This window comes from Limanda limanda, chromosome 15 (assembly GCF_963576545.1).
Source record: "Limanda limanda chromosome 15, fLimLim1.1, whole genome shotgun sequence".
NCBI classification, from domain to species: domain Eukaryota; kingdom Metazoa; phylum Chordata; class Actinopteri; order Pleuronectiformes; family Pleuronectidae; genus Limanda; species Limanda limanda.
Window position 1 is genome coordinate 17,154,863 of NC_083650.1, and position 15,370 is coordinate 17,170,232.

Here is a 15,370-nt window from a genome sequence, read left to right on the forward strand (position 1 = left end):
AGCCAGGGTCCGATAATAGGACGTCAAGCAACTAACATTTTCTATGAAGTTTGATCAGAAGCCATTTTCTCATCATCGGTCTTACATTCTAGAAAGTGCCTAAAAATAACAATGTCAATATGTTTATTTCAAAGTACAGAAGTACAGAAACAATCTGTTATTTTTAGTCGTTGGAGTTCGAACCAACATTTTTTTTATGTGAAGCCCTTTGTAACCTTATTTAGATCAAATAAATGTATTATTATTATTATTATTATTACATAGAAAATAATAGAATAGAATACAGTAATATAACAGTCTATTAATGAACCACGTTTTCACAAAGGGAAGTCTATTTTCCGAAGGGTCCTTGAAGTCCACGTTTCCCATGATGCAGTGCGGCACAGACCCGGCGGAATCATTCAAAACTATGGCAGAGGAGTCGGATGCATCTAGACAAACTTTACGCTGTGAGGACACCGAGGACGCGTCCATCGTCAGCAGCGGGGACAATGGGATAAAGAAGCGACTGAGGTTTTCTCCAGATAAAGATACGAACTCAACTCCTCAGGAGCCCGACACGACGAGTGGAGTCCCAACTTTACACCGTGTTCCCGAAGACTCCCTTTCATACCGAGCGGCTACGGAAACAGCCGACCAGCAGGGACACGAAAGAGAAGGGAAAGACGTCTCCAGGTTAAATTCAAATGAGCCGAGTGTAAACAACACGGAGGAGAAGGAGAACATCGCTGCAGGTAGAGTGTTTGTGTGTCTATGTGTATCTGTGTGTCTGTCTCTGGTTTCCTGTCAGGAAGATTGATTTAAGTGTTTGTTGCTTCATTGCAGAAGCACTGAGGGTGCTTATTTCCACATCCTGCAAATCCTGACAATAAGAAACCTTCTCAAAATAATGACTTGTACTACTGTCTCAGAATATCTTTAACTCTGTGACTTATAATTTGGATTTACTTAACAGCAGTAGTTCAGATTTCTGTTTCTTAAATTTGATGGTTTGCAGCTTATCTGGGTTTATTGTTATCATTGTATTCATTATTAATATAATACTAATACAGTCAAAACCATATGAAATGAGGAAATTCAGTTAAGTAAAGAAACTTCCCATAATGCAGGTTTAAATGAACACAACTAATAAGTTAATAGAATGTGCCAAGTTGTGCCTAATGTTTTCCAAAAGTCCAATAATATTGGTTAATTTCTAAGTCACTTCAGAATATCCTAATAATGCTCAATATTGCTTGTTTCATTTCATTTCATTTGACATCATTCAGACATTTGAAAGTCAGCACAAATGATTAGTGTTTGTTAAATGAACACAATTGGTGACAGTGGATGGTCAAATCACCATGATAATCATGGTGATTAAACATTAATACTGTGCAACTAAGTGTTGGGAATTTTACTATGGTATGTTACCAGCAATCGTTTCACCCCTTGAAGCACAATATGTAACGCTGAAAAGAACAAATCAGAATCATAAGTAATCTTATTTTGATGCATTGAGTACATATTTCTGATACTATCTGTGTAGTCTTGCATACTTTTGAGTATTTGCCACATGCAAACACTGATTCTACCACCACAACTGCAGAGTTGCAATTTAAGAGGAAAATGGGGACAATGGCTTCATTTAAAAACTGGTCCTGCTAGATTTCATTAACATTTAATTTGACTAGTTTAAATTGACCTAGCTGGGTCCATTACTCACTCAAATAACATTATTCCTTGTCTCTATTTGGACAGATATTGCTCAGGAAGAAGAGGAAAACACGTCTGGTCAGAAAGGTTTGAATGATTCCAGTGTGACTGCCAGTAAACACAGTCACACAGAGGACAATGATGCTGAGGTGGCGAGAAGAGCTCGGGAGCAAGGCTATGTGAGCGTGGTCTTTCCTGGCACTGTGACTCAGGAAGGCTGCTGCCGCTTTGTCAGCGAGATCCTCAAGTGCATTCTCTATCAGAGACAGCAGCTACCCATGACGTATGACCAGCTGGTTTATTCCCAGAAGAAGCAACAAGCCTCAATGCAGGTGAGCAGGAAACATTATCTTCGTGCACATCAAAAATATTAAAGTGAAAAGGAAAAACACCGGAATTGCACTCGGTAGAGCGCTAACCCCTGTCACGGCCCAACATCCCCCTTAAATTCACCAAATTTCACACACTCATAGATATCAGTTCCCTAGATTTGTCAGATTTTCTTTTATTGCTTCAGATCCAGGAATTAGTCTTTGGGTGAAAATGTTGAAACACAATAGATTTTCCCCTACCCGTACTGCATACTTCCACCAAATTTCATGGAAATCCGTTCAGTTGTCCTCTGTAATCTTGCTGACAATCAAACAAGCATACAAATCAACCAACAAACAAATGTACAGGTAACCTCCTTCAGATAAGTGATTAGGAAATGTTGAAATAATAACTTTATTTGCATAGCACTTATCTAAACAAGGTTACAAAGTGCTTCATAAAATACATGTCAATAAAAACTAAATTAAAAAGAAAGAAGGTTTGCATTAGTAGGGGCATATTCAATTCATTTTTAAGCGCCGGATCATAACATATTGAGGTCGAGACCTTAGAGAAACCCGACAGTGTTCACAACGAGCAAGCACTTTGGCAGGTTGTTGATTCAATTAAAGGTTTTAATCAAATTATTTGCTTTTCAGGATAAAGACACAGTGATTCGCAGACCGGTGCAGACAGCAGACATGGACTGGCGCAAGTGTCAGCAAACCCTTCAGGATCTGGAGGAGTTGCTGCAGCAACTGGAGGTGCTTTTCTCCCTGAGCAGGGTGCCCCGCGTGCTGCTCCTAATGGGGGGCTCCCTCATCCTGCCCAAAGAGCTGTATGAGATCAACCTGGAGGGGCTGGTGTTGGCTGGTGGGGATCAGTGTCTCCGGGTGTCCTCGTGCTTAAGGCAACTCTTCCGCACGCTTTTCGTGGCGGACCTTTTGTCTGACACCAGACCCGTTCGTTTAATGCCCACCACAATCTTAGTGCTCGCTCACAGGGATTGCGGCGTAGGCTGGTTCCGCCCTAAACTACAATTTAAAGTGCCAACTCGTGTAAGGAACCAGATTATTGCTCTTTCCACTGATCCCAGCAAGGACACAAGGGCAGAGGGGTCAGACTGGCAGGATTATGTGTGGTTTCAGGCTCCAATGATGGTCAAGGGCTTCAGCAACTCAACCAAGTCGGGGAGCAAATAGATTAAAGCTCCCTTTCTTATACCGTATATTACATTTTAATGGTGGTTAAAGCGAATTTTGAATTGAGCTGTACATGTTTTATTGAATTATGAGGTAAATCTTTTCTCCAGGTGATTAAAAGTCTGTTAGCTCAAACTACAGTGGGTGTATTGACACAAACCTTTCTCTTACTGTCTTCTGAAATATTTAGAAAATTTGTTCTCAAGATGCTTTGTTGGCATTTGATAAAATCAGTTGGGGAATATTTTATTTTTATATATTTATTAAGAATGTTTTACATGTTTTGTATCACTCTTTTGTTAAGATATTAAAGGGATAGTTCGCTGAAATATGAAAATTCACTCCATCTACTCACTACTATGCCGATGGAAGGGTGGCGGGAAGTGTTTGAGTCCACAAATGGTGAGTAGATAATGAGTGAATTTAAATTGTTCAGTGAACTATCCCTTTAAACACAAACCAACAAGCATAATACTGATGCAATATCATTCTAACTTACTTAACATGAGAGGTTTAACACATTATATTGCTTTATTTAATACAATCTGTAGACACATTGGATTGCCAGTATCACCTGTGTACATGTTTACATTTATCTTAACCTTCATATGATTTCAGCATTGTTGCAATTTTGTGGACACGTTAAGAATTGGATGTGTTGTCTTGTGGGTGGGATCATAGACACAGAGATTTGTTTGTGTTCTATCATTAAAAAGACATGTAACATAACATTGGTCTGAGAGGTGATTAAGTGGTTCAGAAACCAAAACTGGTTATAGGAAACCAGCAGCTGCTGAATGGAGCCAAATCCAGGTCATAGTTGTGATCATTTGAAATCTGATACTGAAAAAATACGATCTGAAAGTGGAAAAAAGTTCTGAAATTGAAAAAAAAAAGTTAAAGAATAAGATCTCAATATGAAAATATAAAATCTGCAACGGAAGACTATAGACCCCAAATATCAAAATATATGAAAACGAAAATAAATATTTGATTCAAAACTGTTCCAGAACTGAATCAAAATTATATTTAACCCCTTAAAAACGTTTTAATACATTGTTGTGTTTTTCCAGATCAAACCTTCCTCTTAATTTTTTTTTCAAATGTTCAAAACTATTTGCTTGGATTTGGCTCCGGGCTCCACAAAGAGCAGCACATTTGACAACGATCATGTCCAGAGGGAACAGATATCCCTGTTCTGAATAAAACTTAAGAAATGTTTGGGTCTCAAGGGATATAAAGGTCAGATTAGCTAAATAAAAAAATACAGTTTTGACATGTGAGAGCTTGGCCGCATGCTTTGATCCACTCTTTTGTTTGGATTTCTCTACTTTTTTTCAAGGGGTCACCCAGGCTGTGTTTCCTGCACAAAGTTATTCATGATGACTGCAAGCAATTTGTCACAATGTTATTTCTATTCTGACCACAATAAGATTGAGGATCATTCTCTCCACATCCAGTAAACACTATTTAAACTACTCTATGAAAACAGCTGAACTAACAGAATAATGAGCGTACAAAATTTTGGTGACATTTGAGTTGTTTCAGTTTATTTTCTCAGGAATTTTCTGGAGAGCACAACAACAGAGATTGTGCTTAATCCATCAACAATGTCAATATGGTCATCAGTGTTTGTGAGATTATCTCTTGGTTTATATCCTCACCTGCAGTGTCTGGTTTAGTGGCCTGAGTGTGAGGGTAGCCTTATTCCCTCAGGACGTCCCAGATATTCTTTTCAAAGAAATTGAATAAAGGGGGCAGATTATGACCAATCATGAGGGTCCCTTCATTCTATAGTATAGGTCATAATTTAAATCCTTTAGTCTGTATGGATTTATGGATCATGTTCCTGTTTTTCTTGTGGCAAAGTATTTTGTATTTGCTCTGGTTTCCAGGAATTTGCTGTGTCAATGGTTTTTGGTCATCGGTGCACATTGTCCTCTGCAAACACAAAAAAAGTGATGTAGGAGTGCCGGTCACCTCACCAAATTGTTTAAAACCAAAACGAGGCATTTTACCCATATTAAATATATGCAAATGTAACATTCCCCAAAGCTATTAGAAAGAAAGTGTTTTTTTAGATGATATTTAAAAGAAGCTAGAGAGGTGTGTGCCACTCCAATTGTTTTTAAGAGCACATGAGGATATTTCTAGATGTTGTAATTTGTTCTTCTATATCAACAATAGATTACATGCATTGTAAAACATAAGCCAAAAAAGGAATATGATATCAAAACGAAAACTAAACATATACATATACAATAAAAATAAAATAGCAAAATAAAATGGTAATTATAATAAAATATATAACTATGTAGATAAATATAAAATAGAATGTAAATAGATTCAAGATTTTTATTGTCAAATGAACAGAGATAACATGAAGTAGTCACTGTCAATGAAATGCTTGGGTCACACACTCTCTTTAAGCAATGCTCAGTAATTTCAACCCAATAAAATAAAAATAGAAATAGTATAAAATAGAATAAAAAGAATAAAATAAAATATCAAAAAATTTAAAATAGAAAATAAAATATATACATCTAAATATATAATATATATCTTTATATATATATATATATATATATATATATATATATATATATATATATATATATATATATATATATATATATATATATATATATATATATATATATATATATATATAATACTGTTAGTGGTAGTTAAAATATTACAAGGAAAACAAGCAATACAATCACAAACCATATAGAATCAGGTTTTCTTAGTTTAACACTTTGCCATTTTGACCAGTAACCTCATCATCCTTCATGAGACGCCCTGACCCTCCAGCAGGGCGGCGCTGAAGGGTCTAACTCCGCCCTCCCGCGGGGTGCAGCCGTGGAAAATATCAGTGCAGGTTTGCGCTGCAGAGCTTTCTGATTGGCTGTGCAGATACGTCACTCCCTCCGCCGTGACGTCGCTGTTTACATAAAAAGGTGGGTTCCAGACCTGTGTTGTTGTTTAGTTCCTCTTCTGCCAGGCTCCGTATTTCCACCGACAGAAACGCCATGAACCAGCTCGTCTTTCCCGTCCTCGCGGCTCTGTTCGCCGTGGGCCTGGGCAGTTTGGTGGGGGGGCCCCAAGACATCGATATCAGCGAAGCGCAGGACGCCCTCGAGTTCGCCGTCGTTAAACACAACAGAGGTTCCAACGACATGTTCCAGAGCCAGGTGGCTAAAGTGATCCGGGTCCAGAGACAGGTCAGTGGCTGCTTATTGTCTGCCCGAGGGAATTACGGTAATCCAGTGTGTCTTTAGGCCTCAGTGCCAGTAGGCCTGCACCCAAACCTTCCGGTCCACACTGAGTGTTCGTGTGTTCCTCGATTCACGTATTCACATGGATTCCTAAAGATAATCCATAATCACATAGGTCTGGATGTAAACACCATAATCCTGTCACACCCCGTCCTCTCTTTCCCAACTCATTCACCAGTCCATTGCGCGTTTTCTTGTTTATCATACACTTCATAGATTTCTGTTACACTGTTTATATATCCCTTAGCTTATATGTTTTATTTTTTACTTCTTTTTTACTTTTACTGAGTGTTTTTTTACTTTCCCTCTTGCCGCTGTAACTCTGCAAATAAACATTTTATTTTATCAGACATTGCCATGTCTTATTGTATGATATCTCATATCTTATTTTTCGTATCTTTTCTCATTGAATTATATCGTAAGATCAAATATTATTGTATCTTATGGTGCCCTACCTTATCATATCATATTCTACCATATTTTATCCTATTGTATCACATCTTATCTTATTGTATCTTATCTTATCTTAAATTATAACGTGTTGAAGACACTGTGGAGCTGCATCAGCTCATTCCCTGGTGTTCGACAGACACATGATAATAAGTGTTGTGTGTTCATGTAAGTTCTGAAATGTGCTCTGTGTTAATGCTTTAGTGCTTGTTATTATGGGAGAAAATTCCTGTTTTTCTCACCCATGTATTCCTCCAGGTGGTTGCTGGCTTCAAGTACACCATCACTGTGCAAATGGCCAAGACCCCCTGCAGAAAGAACGATGCTGCCAACGAAGTGTGCGCCGTCTACCAAGACCCAGCCTCTGCTCGGGTAACTGCAGCTTTCATTCATTGTTTAAACGGAGAGGTTTTAGACACACGGGTTGGATGTTAATCAAGAAACTTTAAACCTTTAACATTTAAACAATAGATCATATTTTTCATCAGATTGCAAATCAACTGCATACTTCCCCCTTTCTATCAATTGAGCTTTGTTGCTGTTGCCATAGAGAGAAGTAGAAACTAGACAAAGTAGAGTGGTGTAAAGTTACTTTTCCTGCGTCAATAATACCTTAACGGAACATAAAAATGTGTCACTCTTCTTACACGAATACACTGTTAAACCTAAAGATGTCACACAATAGTTATTTTTGACTACATGACTAGGTTTATCAAATAATTGAACATGAGTTATTCGGTAAGTAATTGAAGTGCTTTGCACAGTACATATTTTGATTCAGTATTTAAATGTGACTTCTGATGTGTGTTCTGACCTGTTTCCCTGCAGCCTTACGTGTGCACATTCACCGTGTGGAGCCGCCCATGGCTTAATGACACCCAGCTGGTGGGTGAGAAATGCTAGACGGAGACCTGCGAGGGAAACCTTCAGCGTGGGCAACGTTTGCAAAAATAACCTTGACGCAAAAGCAATACTTTGTACTAGAAAACCAGCAAATATATCAACATTTCCACTTTCCTTTGCTTTTTCACTGTATGTTAGATTGACTGACACCTGACAGTTGTATTGTGTCAAATTACAGAACAAATTATGCAGTATTATAGTGCAGGTAGTTATGCATAATCATTAAATCAAACAAACTTCAAATAATTATGTGTTGAACTGTTTTGTTGTTTCCTAAAAACCTAATAAAGAAATGATGATTTAAAGCTGCACTTGAACTTGAATGATTGTGTCCATATTGAGTTTGTTTTTGCAGATTTACAACTGGTAAATCCAATCAGGCATTACTGCATCATTTGTTGTTCAAATGTCACTTATTTTTCTATTTGTTATCTGGCATACCATACACAGTTCATGTGGGATGTTTGAAGGTTTAAATACAGGCTGGAATTGATAAAAATAATAATTACCACAGCTTTCCTAAGAAAAAAAATCTTCCTATTTCATACATTTGCCATCTTTCTGTTATTTATTTTCTGACGTCTATAACAATATATCATGTATTGAGTAATACTAAAGGAGCAGCTACAGAGGAAAACCACTTTGTTTCTTTCCCTCTTTCCCTACTTTGAAAGTCTAAACAAGAGCATGTACTCCTCTGAAAGTTTTCCTTGTGAATTAGACCGCTTATTGACTCGGGTTCCGGCCATAGAAGCACAGGTGGCACCAGATATAAAGTGTGTGAAGCTGATGACAGACTGTAAATGATTTAACAGGTTCTGGACTCTGAAACCGTTTTTACCGGAACAGATGAGTTCAAACTGGCAGGCAGATCGAACTGCATCCGGGAGGCTCCACCAGCCAAACATGAAGGTCCTGAACAAAGATGACCTAAAGGTTGCTGAAGGAGTTCTGTTCAAACACCTACCAAAAAGTTACAAGGTATTTAATCCTCAATATGTCACCATTTAATCGCAGTGCACCTGTAAACAACTGAGGCGATTCTTTTTCCTCCCCCATTTTAAGGTCTATGGCTTCCTCTATGGTATTAACAGGAACAAACCAAGTACGCTGGAGGTGGTTGTTGATTCGTGGCCTGATTTTAAGGTCATCATTTGCAGACCTGATCCCAAGGTGAGTTCATCTCCTTGGACCTTGGGTATTCGTTGGGTATGCTGCCACATGGTTGCTTGATTTTGTGTTTGTTTTCCAGGTCAAGCTTGCACTGCAGCTCAGGAAAAAGGTGTCATGCTACAGCACGGATGCACAGGTTTTAAAGGACTTGTTTACACAGGAGAATGTACTTGACTGGAGTACAGATTTCAACATTGGAGGTGAGGTCACAGCACTGCAGACAACAAGTACTTTCTTGTTCAGTCATGAAAGTACAAGACAACTCCAGCTCATAAAGTTCCACGTTATTGTAGCCTGGTGATTTCTGTTTCATGCCACTTTATATTCCCACACAGTTCCAAGGTAAATGTTGTGCCTTAAAACGTCGCTAGTTATTGTAGTTTGGAATCAACAATTTGGTACATTACACATGTACTTTATGAAATATGATCCATTATAATCAAAGAAAATTTGATAATTATACATTATCATCAGTAATAATAATCTATATAACATAGCATACAGCTAAATTTACACAGTTCATATATAGATCTCCAAGTAATGCTTATCAGAGGTATCAGACAAGAAGCTAAAGGAAACAAAAGAAAAGTGATCTTCTCCACACAACACATTTATTAACATGGAAAGGTAAAATCGGACCTGAAGCATTTGTCAATATCTACGTTTGCTATTTAATTCTCTCTTTTGTAGAAGGCCATTATAATTTTCAGGGATCTCCTGTTTTGACAATTGTTTTGTCAAGACACTGTTAATTTCATATTTTACTAGTTATTGATTATTCATGCAAGGTTTTCTTATTTTTCCTGAGTGAGTTATGTAAATACTTACTCCACCAGTTGTAAAGAAAAATAGCCCAATTGTAAAAACCTAAATATTTTTTCTCTTTTAAGGACTCAACACATCCAATGAACCCATTCTCAAAGAAGTGTCTTCTATCAGACAAGTTTCCATCCAACCCTTTGCATTGGTGCATCTTCTGTATTTGGCAGACAGCAGCCATCTTCTCACACCAACAGTCGACAGGTACACGCTCAGATCATTAAAAGCCCTTTATCTTATGTTTCTCTCCTCTCAGATCTGAGGTTATCATAATGGTTTTTTCATACAGTGAGCTTGGATCAAGGATCTCATCTCTTAACCTTTCCCACGTTGACTTGGTGAATAAAACCTGGAAGTTTGGAGGAACCGAGCAAGGTTACAACGTGATTAAACACTACATTGGCAACTTTCCGACATGCTGCATCACCGACAGACAGGGTCGGCCCGTGAGCTGGATCCTGGTGTATGATTACTGCGCAATGGGCATGTTGTACACTCTTCCAGAGTACAGGGGGAAAGGATATGCGAAAATCCTGGTCAGCACCATGGCCAGGAGACTCCATGCTGAAGGCCACCCAGTCTACTGCTTCATAGAGGAGGAGAGCGTGGTCTCCTACAGGCTTTTTAAAAACCTGGGCTTTACTGAAGATCCTTCATACAGGGCGCAGTGGTTTGACATCAACGTTTGATTTCAAAAGTTTTGAATGTGTAGCTGATACACTGTGACAGGAACTTGTATCTGTATGAATAAAACAGGAATGAAATGTAATGGTAAAATAAGGAAGTTGTTTAAAAACACTTTCTGTCAATGCTGTTGTAATCTTCTTCAAATTTATATAAACCTTTACTGTTTCTCCAAAGCTATGCATCCAAATGTGGATTTTAATAATAATAATGAGGGACATACTTTAAATAAAACTATTTCCTTTTACAGCAGATCTGTCAAATAAAAGTGATCTATCCATCCGTTCGATCTCATCTTATTAGATATTTCATGAAAAGTTGGTGCATCAGTCTAGAAGTCTTATATTACCCATTACTCTACTATTACTATTTTTTGTTGAACTCCAAGCATATTTACTGTACAGTTGGTGTGTGCAGAGCAATGCAGAAGTAATAGTATAATGACCATACCACGTGATTTCTTGGTAAACATGAATCATGTGGTCACACCATATGCAGGGAGGGGAAGATAAATGAATCCTATTAGCAGATGACATGTGATCATCAGTATTTGTGTGGAATGTCTATAGAAAGTAAACTAGCAAATGGATAAGAAACAATTGGAACACAAATCACCCTGTCTAAACTGAGCATAGCCACAATGAGGAAAATGGCTTCCATACATCTGTTGAAGGATTTAAAATATCAAGACCTGTTCGATACGTGGTAAACTACAAAAAACTGATTTTAGGGACCCCCCCTCCCCATTCAAACTCGCTCTCGATCTTCGTGGCGAAAGTGCGAATCGATAAACAATCCCAACGTCAGCCTGTATCTCCAGCACAGCCAATCTCTCAGAACCATAAACATATAAATTCGTTTACTGCAGGGTACATGTCTTTACAGTTCAGAGACTATCACCGACACTTACCATGGAGCTGACCGGAGAGCAGCTGAAAGAGGCAGAGACCCGGCTGAGAAGACATCTACCTCGGTCACTACTGGTTTGTAAAGTCAGATTGAAATGTCAGATCGTAACTCGTTGATTCGTGTCGGTCTCGTACAGTGTTATCTTGTCACCGTCTCAGTAATAATAACTGAATGTATTTAATTATCTGGATTATGATTGAGCTGTTTGCGTTGTTTTCAAGGTGTACGGTAATTTGGTCCTGTTGAACAGAGTGAGCTCAGACCCTGTCCAGGTGTTGGTGGACACATGGCCACACTTCACTGTGATTGTCTGCAGACCAATGCATGTGCAGGTAACACACGCACATACACGCACACGCACACAGTTTCTGTGTATTTCTGCGAACAATATCATCACATATTTTTCTTCCAGAAAGGTGATCTCTTCAAAGATATACTGTTTTTTGCGACGGATGAAGCACTTATGGAGGAAACCATACGAAAGTCCTCTATCCTGGATTGGACCAAGTTTCTCTGTCTTGGTAAAATACATTTTTTTTCTAATTTATGCTGTCATTTTTTAGCAAATTGATCTTAACAGAGCAGCCCTATGTAGTGACTGAAATACTATCATGACATTATAATGCACTGATCTATGCATTTTTAATGAAAGCATTTCCCATTAAATGACATATGAAGACAGATCAATAAGGACTAAGTTCCAAAACCCAGACATCTGCATTATTTTACATTGCTGCCATTAAGGTTTAATGCAGCTGTGTTTTGAACTTTGCTTCTCCTTCATTCCTGTCAAAGTCCTCCCACTGTTGGTGTTATATCATTTAATGATCTGAGAAAGATATACCATTTCTGTCAAATTCTGACACCTCAAAAGTTTATGAGGTCAAAGATCAGTAGATTCGTTAAAACCAACGCTCAAACCAGAAATGAACATTAAATAAATGTTTTGATCTGTCTGTCTTCTAAAAATACCAACATTTGCATAATTAGTTTCAAATCAAGGTGGAAAAAATTTCTGACACTGGAATCCTTAATCTTGTTTTAATAATACAAAAAATAAACTTATTTTATTTTGTCCAAGCAATCAGTCATCGGCACATGGAGACATTCAATGCAGTGGCATCAGAAAAACACGTGTCCAGCAAGAAACTGGCAGTGTGTCACATGATGATATTAGAGGATGTATCCAAGCTTCCCTCTGTAGACAGGTAGGGCCTATCCAAGCAATTACATCTTAATTCTGGAGACAGGTCATGATCATCACAGGTCTTATAGGTTGTTCATAATTCTGCTTTTTGTTGTGTTCAGCTCAGGAATCTCCCTCGGCTCTCTGGATGAATCCCACATTGGCTGGGTGAGTCAGACGTGGAAGTTCGCAAATGATGACGAGGCTGTGGGGATGATCCGCAACATGATCGCAAACTTCCCCTCCTGCTGCGTGCTGGATGCACAACGTAGGCCAGTGTCCTGGATCCTGACCTATGCCTCGTGTGCCATGGGAATGCTGTACACTCTGCCAGAGCACAGAGGCAAAGGCTACGCCAAAGTCCTCATCAGCACCATGGCAAAGAGGCTCCACACTCAGGATTATCCAGTCTACTGCTTCATAGAGGAGGAGAACCTGGTCTCCTACAGGCTTTTTAAAACCATGGGCTTTACTGAAGATCCCACATACAGGCAGGCCTGGCTGGCATTTAATGAACAGCTCAGTGGATGGTAACAAATAAAAATATTATATATTCTAAATAACTAAGTGTCCTTAAACTGAAAAAACCTGCTTCATGGAAATGCACTCGCATAGCTCTCTTCAAACACCTCATTTATTTTCTGAAAAAGCCATTGACGTATGACTGGATCTGGAATGAAAAGAAGAAATCGTAATGTCAAAAATATCTGTATATACCTTTTGAAAGGTATATCAAAAGGTAAATGCAATTTATAATATAAATATAAAAAATATATATATATAATTTTTGAAACTAACAATTTAGTAGCAATTAAATGGCACTTACTTATAGCATTTTGTAGTTTTGCTTTATTTTTGAAGAAATTGTACTTTCTTGATTTTTGTTGTTCTTGGTTTGTACCCTCAGGGTTGAATGCACTTACTGTAAGTCGCTTTGGATAAAAGCGTCAGCTTAATGTAATCTAATGTAATGTAATACCTGTTTAATGAAATCTGCATTTTTATATTACATTAATTCTGACTGAAATTCCTCCTGCATTAAAAACTGAAATTATTTTGAATGAAATGAATCTGACTTCTTCACCTCTGTTCTGTGAACTTTTCAAGTCGCAGCAACCACGTCCTCCAGTACTGTAGCATCTGCTCTGAGCTGAGCTGGTGAGCGTGGGCAGGCGAGCCGTCCTTGTAAGCCACTACAATGAGTCCATGATCAACCTGCAGTGAGAAGAGATCAGTGGTGTATGAAGTTTTGAAGGTGTGTAGCACTGTGGTAGTAAGAAATCATAAATAATCTGACCTATAATCAGAAAAACAGCATTTATGTCTATAAAACACCTGGTATTTGTAGTTTCCGTCATTGTTCAAAGCCCCGGCATAGGCTGCCACTTGAATAGGGTTGTCGTACGTGTTGCTCAGGAATGGCTTGGGCTTCTCTGACGTCTTCCAGTCAATAAGACATAGAACACCTCTGCAAACAAAAAAGGACGAGTGTGAAATATCCACTTTGCGTTGGAAAGACACCGTACCTGTGTCTGCAAATTGACCGTGTGTACCTGTAGCGAGCAACGCAATCCACAATTCCCAGATAGTCCAGGCTGTCGTGATGTACAGTGCTTTCAATCGCTCTCACTGCACTGACGTCTTCCAGGACGTGAGAGATGCTCTCCACGTATCCCTGAACCTCAGCTGGATACTCTGGTGTGTCCGCAGGAGCCTTGTTCTCCTGTGCTGCACCCGACGCCATGATGTCATCCAAAGTGGAATGGAAAAGCTTGCCTTGCCTGAACAAATCTGATTGAAAACAAATTTCGGTTAACGCGAGTATCTCACTTCTGAGCACAGATGTCACAAATAACAATCTGAATTTAACACAGTCTCACACACTGTATGTTTAACGTACTTACTCTGAGAGTATTCTTTGAAGCCATCTTCCCCAAGCTCTTCGATCATCTTCCTCTTCCACCTCTCCAGGTAGAATCTCTGGTCCGGGGAGAGGGTCTGCTGAAGGATGCGGGTCACACTCGGTGCTGAGGACCCTCCTTGGCCCCTGTTCAACAGAATCCGAACTGGAGGTCCGGACTCTGTCTCCTCTGTCTCCAGGGTCTTCTCAGATAGTAAGAAGGGATGAAGGGTCTTAGGCTCCCTCTTCTCTGGTTTAGATGAGGGCGTTGGAGCTTTGACAACAGGTCCATAGATGTGCTCGTCTTCCGCCTGGAGGGTGTCTGGGGTTTGGGAACTGACCCTGGAGGACATGACGGACTTCACCAGAGAGGAGTATCGATCACTGACCGCTAAACTGTAGGAGCTGCGTCGTTTAGGAGAGTTCAGGCAGTGACAGGCTGAGAAGTTCCTCACAGGGCGGGAGGTGCACTGGATGAGCGTGATGCCTCCAACACACACCACACGTTTAACAATAAACATTCTGACAACTTCCACACAAACAACCTGAGAACAATGACTTATTGTCTACTTAGAGGCATCCAACTACACAAAACCACGCTGTTTTCGAGGCTTTACGGTATATTTCACGGTCACGTACTTGCCCCAACATGTTCCAAAGTTACCGCTCCAAACAAACACATCTGTTTCCACACGACGCGTCTTTTCAGTTGCACAAACTTCCGCCTACGGGAAGTGAAGTTCTGATTATATTTTCATCGATGCTTTTGTAACAATAAAAAACTACGTTACCCACAAGGCGCAAAACTACGTTACCCATAGTACGCGGTGCATCCTCGAAATACATCCGTGTAGCCATC

At 39.2% G+C, this 15,370-nt stretch overlaps 6 protein-coding genes across 6 annotated transcripts in view; 4 read left to right on the plus strand and 2 right to left on the minus strand.

The window, feature by feature from the left end:
* The window catches only part of kif16bb (kinesin family member 16Bb), a 37,950-nt gene extending 37,581 nt beyond the window's left edge, over positions 1–369 (minus strand). Inside the window, 1 exon segment of the mRNA XM_061087809.1 lies at positions 322–369. Within this exon segment, the coding sequence (XP_060943792.1) occupies positions 322–369 (48 nt within the window).
* mad2l1bp (MAD2L1 binding protein) lies at positions 368–3,440 on the plus strand. The gene is made up of 3 exons (XM_061087810.1): positions 368–734; positions 1,741–2,027; positions 2,667–3,440. The coding sequence occupies exons 1-3, from the start codon at positions 368–370 to the stop codon at positions 3,207–3,209; spliced, it is 1,197 nt and encodes a 398-aa protein (XP_060943793.1). The 3' UTR covers positions 3,210–3,440.
* Positions 3,441–6,179: 2,739 nt separating this feature from the next.
* LOC133020383 (cystatin-C-like) lies at positions 6,180–8,149 on the plus strand. Its single transcript, XM_061086909.1, has 3 exons — positions 6,180–6,433; positions 7,196–7,309; positions 7,766–8,149. The coding sequence occupies exons 1-3, from the start codon at positions 6,242–6,244 to the stop codon at positions 7,838–7,840; spliced, it is 381 nt and encodes a 126-aa protein (XP_060942892.1). The 5' UTR covers positions 6,180–6,241; the 3' UTR covers positions 7,841–8,149.
* Positions 8,150–8,679: 530 nt separating this feature from the next.
* si:dkey-76k16.5 (uncharacterized protein LOC566887 homolog) lies at positions 8,680–10,798 on the plus strand. The gene is made up of 5 exons (XM_061087101.1): positions 8,680–8,821; positions 8,906–9,013; positions 9,093–9,213; positions 9,904–10,036; positions 10,122–10,798. The coding sequence occupies exons 1-5, from the start codon at positions 8,690–8,692 to the stop codon at positions 10,519–10,521; spliced, it is 894 nt and encodes a 297-aa protein (XP_060943084.1). The 5' UTR covers positions 8,680–8,689; the 3' UTR covers positions 10,522–10,798.
* A 62-nt stretch (positions 10,799–10,860) lies between these two features.
* si:dkey-76k16.6 (uncharacterized protein LOC566817 homolog) lies at positions 10,861–13,677 on the plus strand. The gene is made up of 5 exons (XM_061087103.1): positions 10,861–11,499; positions 11,647–11,757; positions 11,838–11,946; positions 12,507–12,633; positions 12,734–13,677. The coding sequence occupies exons 1-5, from the start codon at positions 11,428–11,430 to the stop codon at positions 13,143–13,145; spliced, it is 831 nt and encodes a 276-aa protein (XP_060943086.1). The 5' UTR covers positions 10,861–11,427; the 3' UTR covers positions 13,146–13,677.
* mgme1 (mitochondrial genome maintenance exonuclease 1) lies at positions 12,453–15,185 on the minus strand. Its single transcript, XM_061087100.1, has 5 exons — positions 14,516–15,185; positions 14,165–14,402; positions 13,947–14,079; positions 13,696–13,826; positions 12,453–13,281 (listed from the first exon to the last, which is right to left on the minus strand). The coding sequence occupies exons 1-5, from the start codon at positions 15,030–15,032 to the stop codon at positions 13,242–13,244; spliced, it is 1,059 nt and encodes a 352-aa protein (XP_060943083.1). The 5' UTR covers positions 15,033–15,185; the 3' UTR covers positions 12,453–13,241.
* Positions 15,186–15,370: the final 185 nt, after the last annotated feature.

Bases quoted from the DNA above. Each gene is read 5' to 3' on its own strand.
- LOC133020383 (XM_061086909.1), top strand. From the start codon at position 6,242: ATGAACCAGCTCGTCTTTCCCGTCCTCGCGGCTCTGTTCGCCGTGGGC. The intron at 6,434-7,195 runs GTCAGTGGCTGC...GTATTCCTCCAG, and splicing joins TGATCCGGGTCCAGAGACAG to GTGGTTGCTGGCTTCAAGTA. The intron at 7,310-7,765 runs GTAACTGCAGCT...GTTTCCCTGCAG, and splicing joins AAGACCCAGCCTCTGCTCGG to CCTTACGTGTGCACATTCAC.
- si:dkey-76k16.5 (XM_061087101.1), top strand. From the start codon at position 8,690: ATGAGTTCAAACTGGCAGGCAGATCGAACTGCATCCGGGAGGCTCCAC. The intron at 8,822-8,905 runs GTATTTAATCCT...CCCCATTTTAAG, and splicing joins ACCTACCAAAAAGTTACAAG to GTCTATGGCTTCCTCTATGG. The intron at 10,037-10,121 runs GTACACGCTCAG...TTTTTCATACAG, and splicing joins CTCACACCAACAGTCGACAG to TGAGCTTGGATCAAGGATCT.
- mgme1 (XM_061087100.1), bottom strand. From the start codon at position 15,032: ATGTTTATTGTTAAACGTGTGGTGTGTGTTGGAGGCATCACGCTCATC. The intron at 13,827-13,946 runs GTGTTTTATAGA...TTCTCACTGCAG, and splicing joins ACGGAAACTACAAATACCAG to GTTGATCATGGACTCATTGT. The intron at 13,282-13,695 runs GTGAAGAAGTCA...TTTTCATTCCAG, and splicing joins GAAAAGTTCACAGAACAGAG to ATCCAGTCATACGTCAATGG.
- si:dkey-76k16.6 (XM_061087103.1), top strand. From the start codon at position 11,428: ATGGAGCTGACCGGAGAGCAGCTGAAAGAGGCAGAGACCCGGCTGAGA. The intron at 11,758-11,837 runs GTAACACACGCA...TTTTTCTTCCAG, and splicing joins GCAGACCAATGCATGTGCAG to AAAGGTGATCTCTTCAAAGA. The intron at 11,947-12,506 runs GTAAAATACATT...ATTTTGTCCAAG, and splicing joins GACCAAGTTTCTCTGTCTTG to CAATCAGTCATCGGCACATG.
- mad2l1bp (XM_061087810.1), top strand. From the start codon at position 368: ATGATGCAGTGCGGCACAGACCCGGCGGAATCATTCAAAACTATGGCA. The intron at 735-1,740 runs GTAGAGTGTTTG...CTATTTGGACAG, and splicing joins GAAGGAGAACATCGCTGCAG to ATATTGCTCAGGAAGAAGAG. The intron at 2,028-2,666 runs GTGAGCAGGAAA...TTTGCTTTTCAG, and splicing joins AGCAACAAGCCTCAATGCAG to GATAAAGACACAGTGATTCG.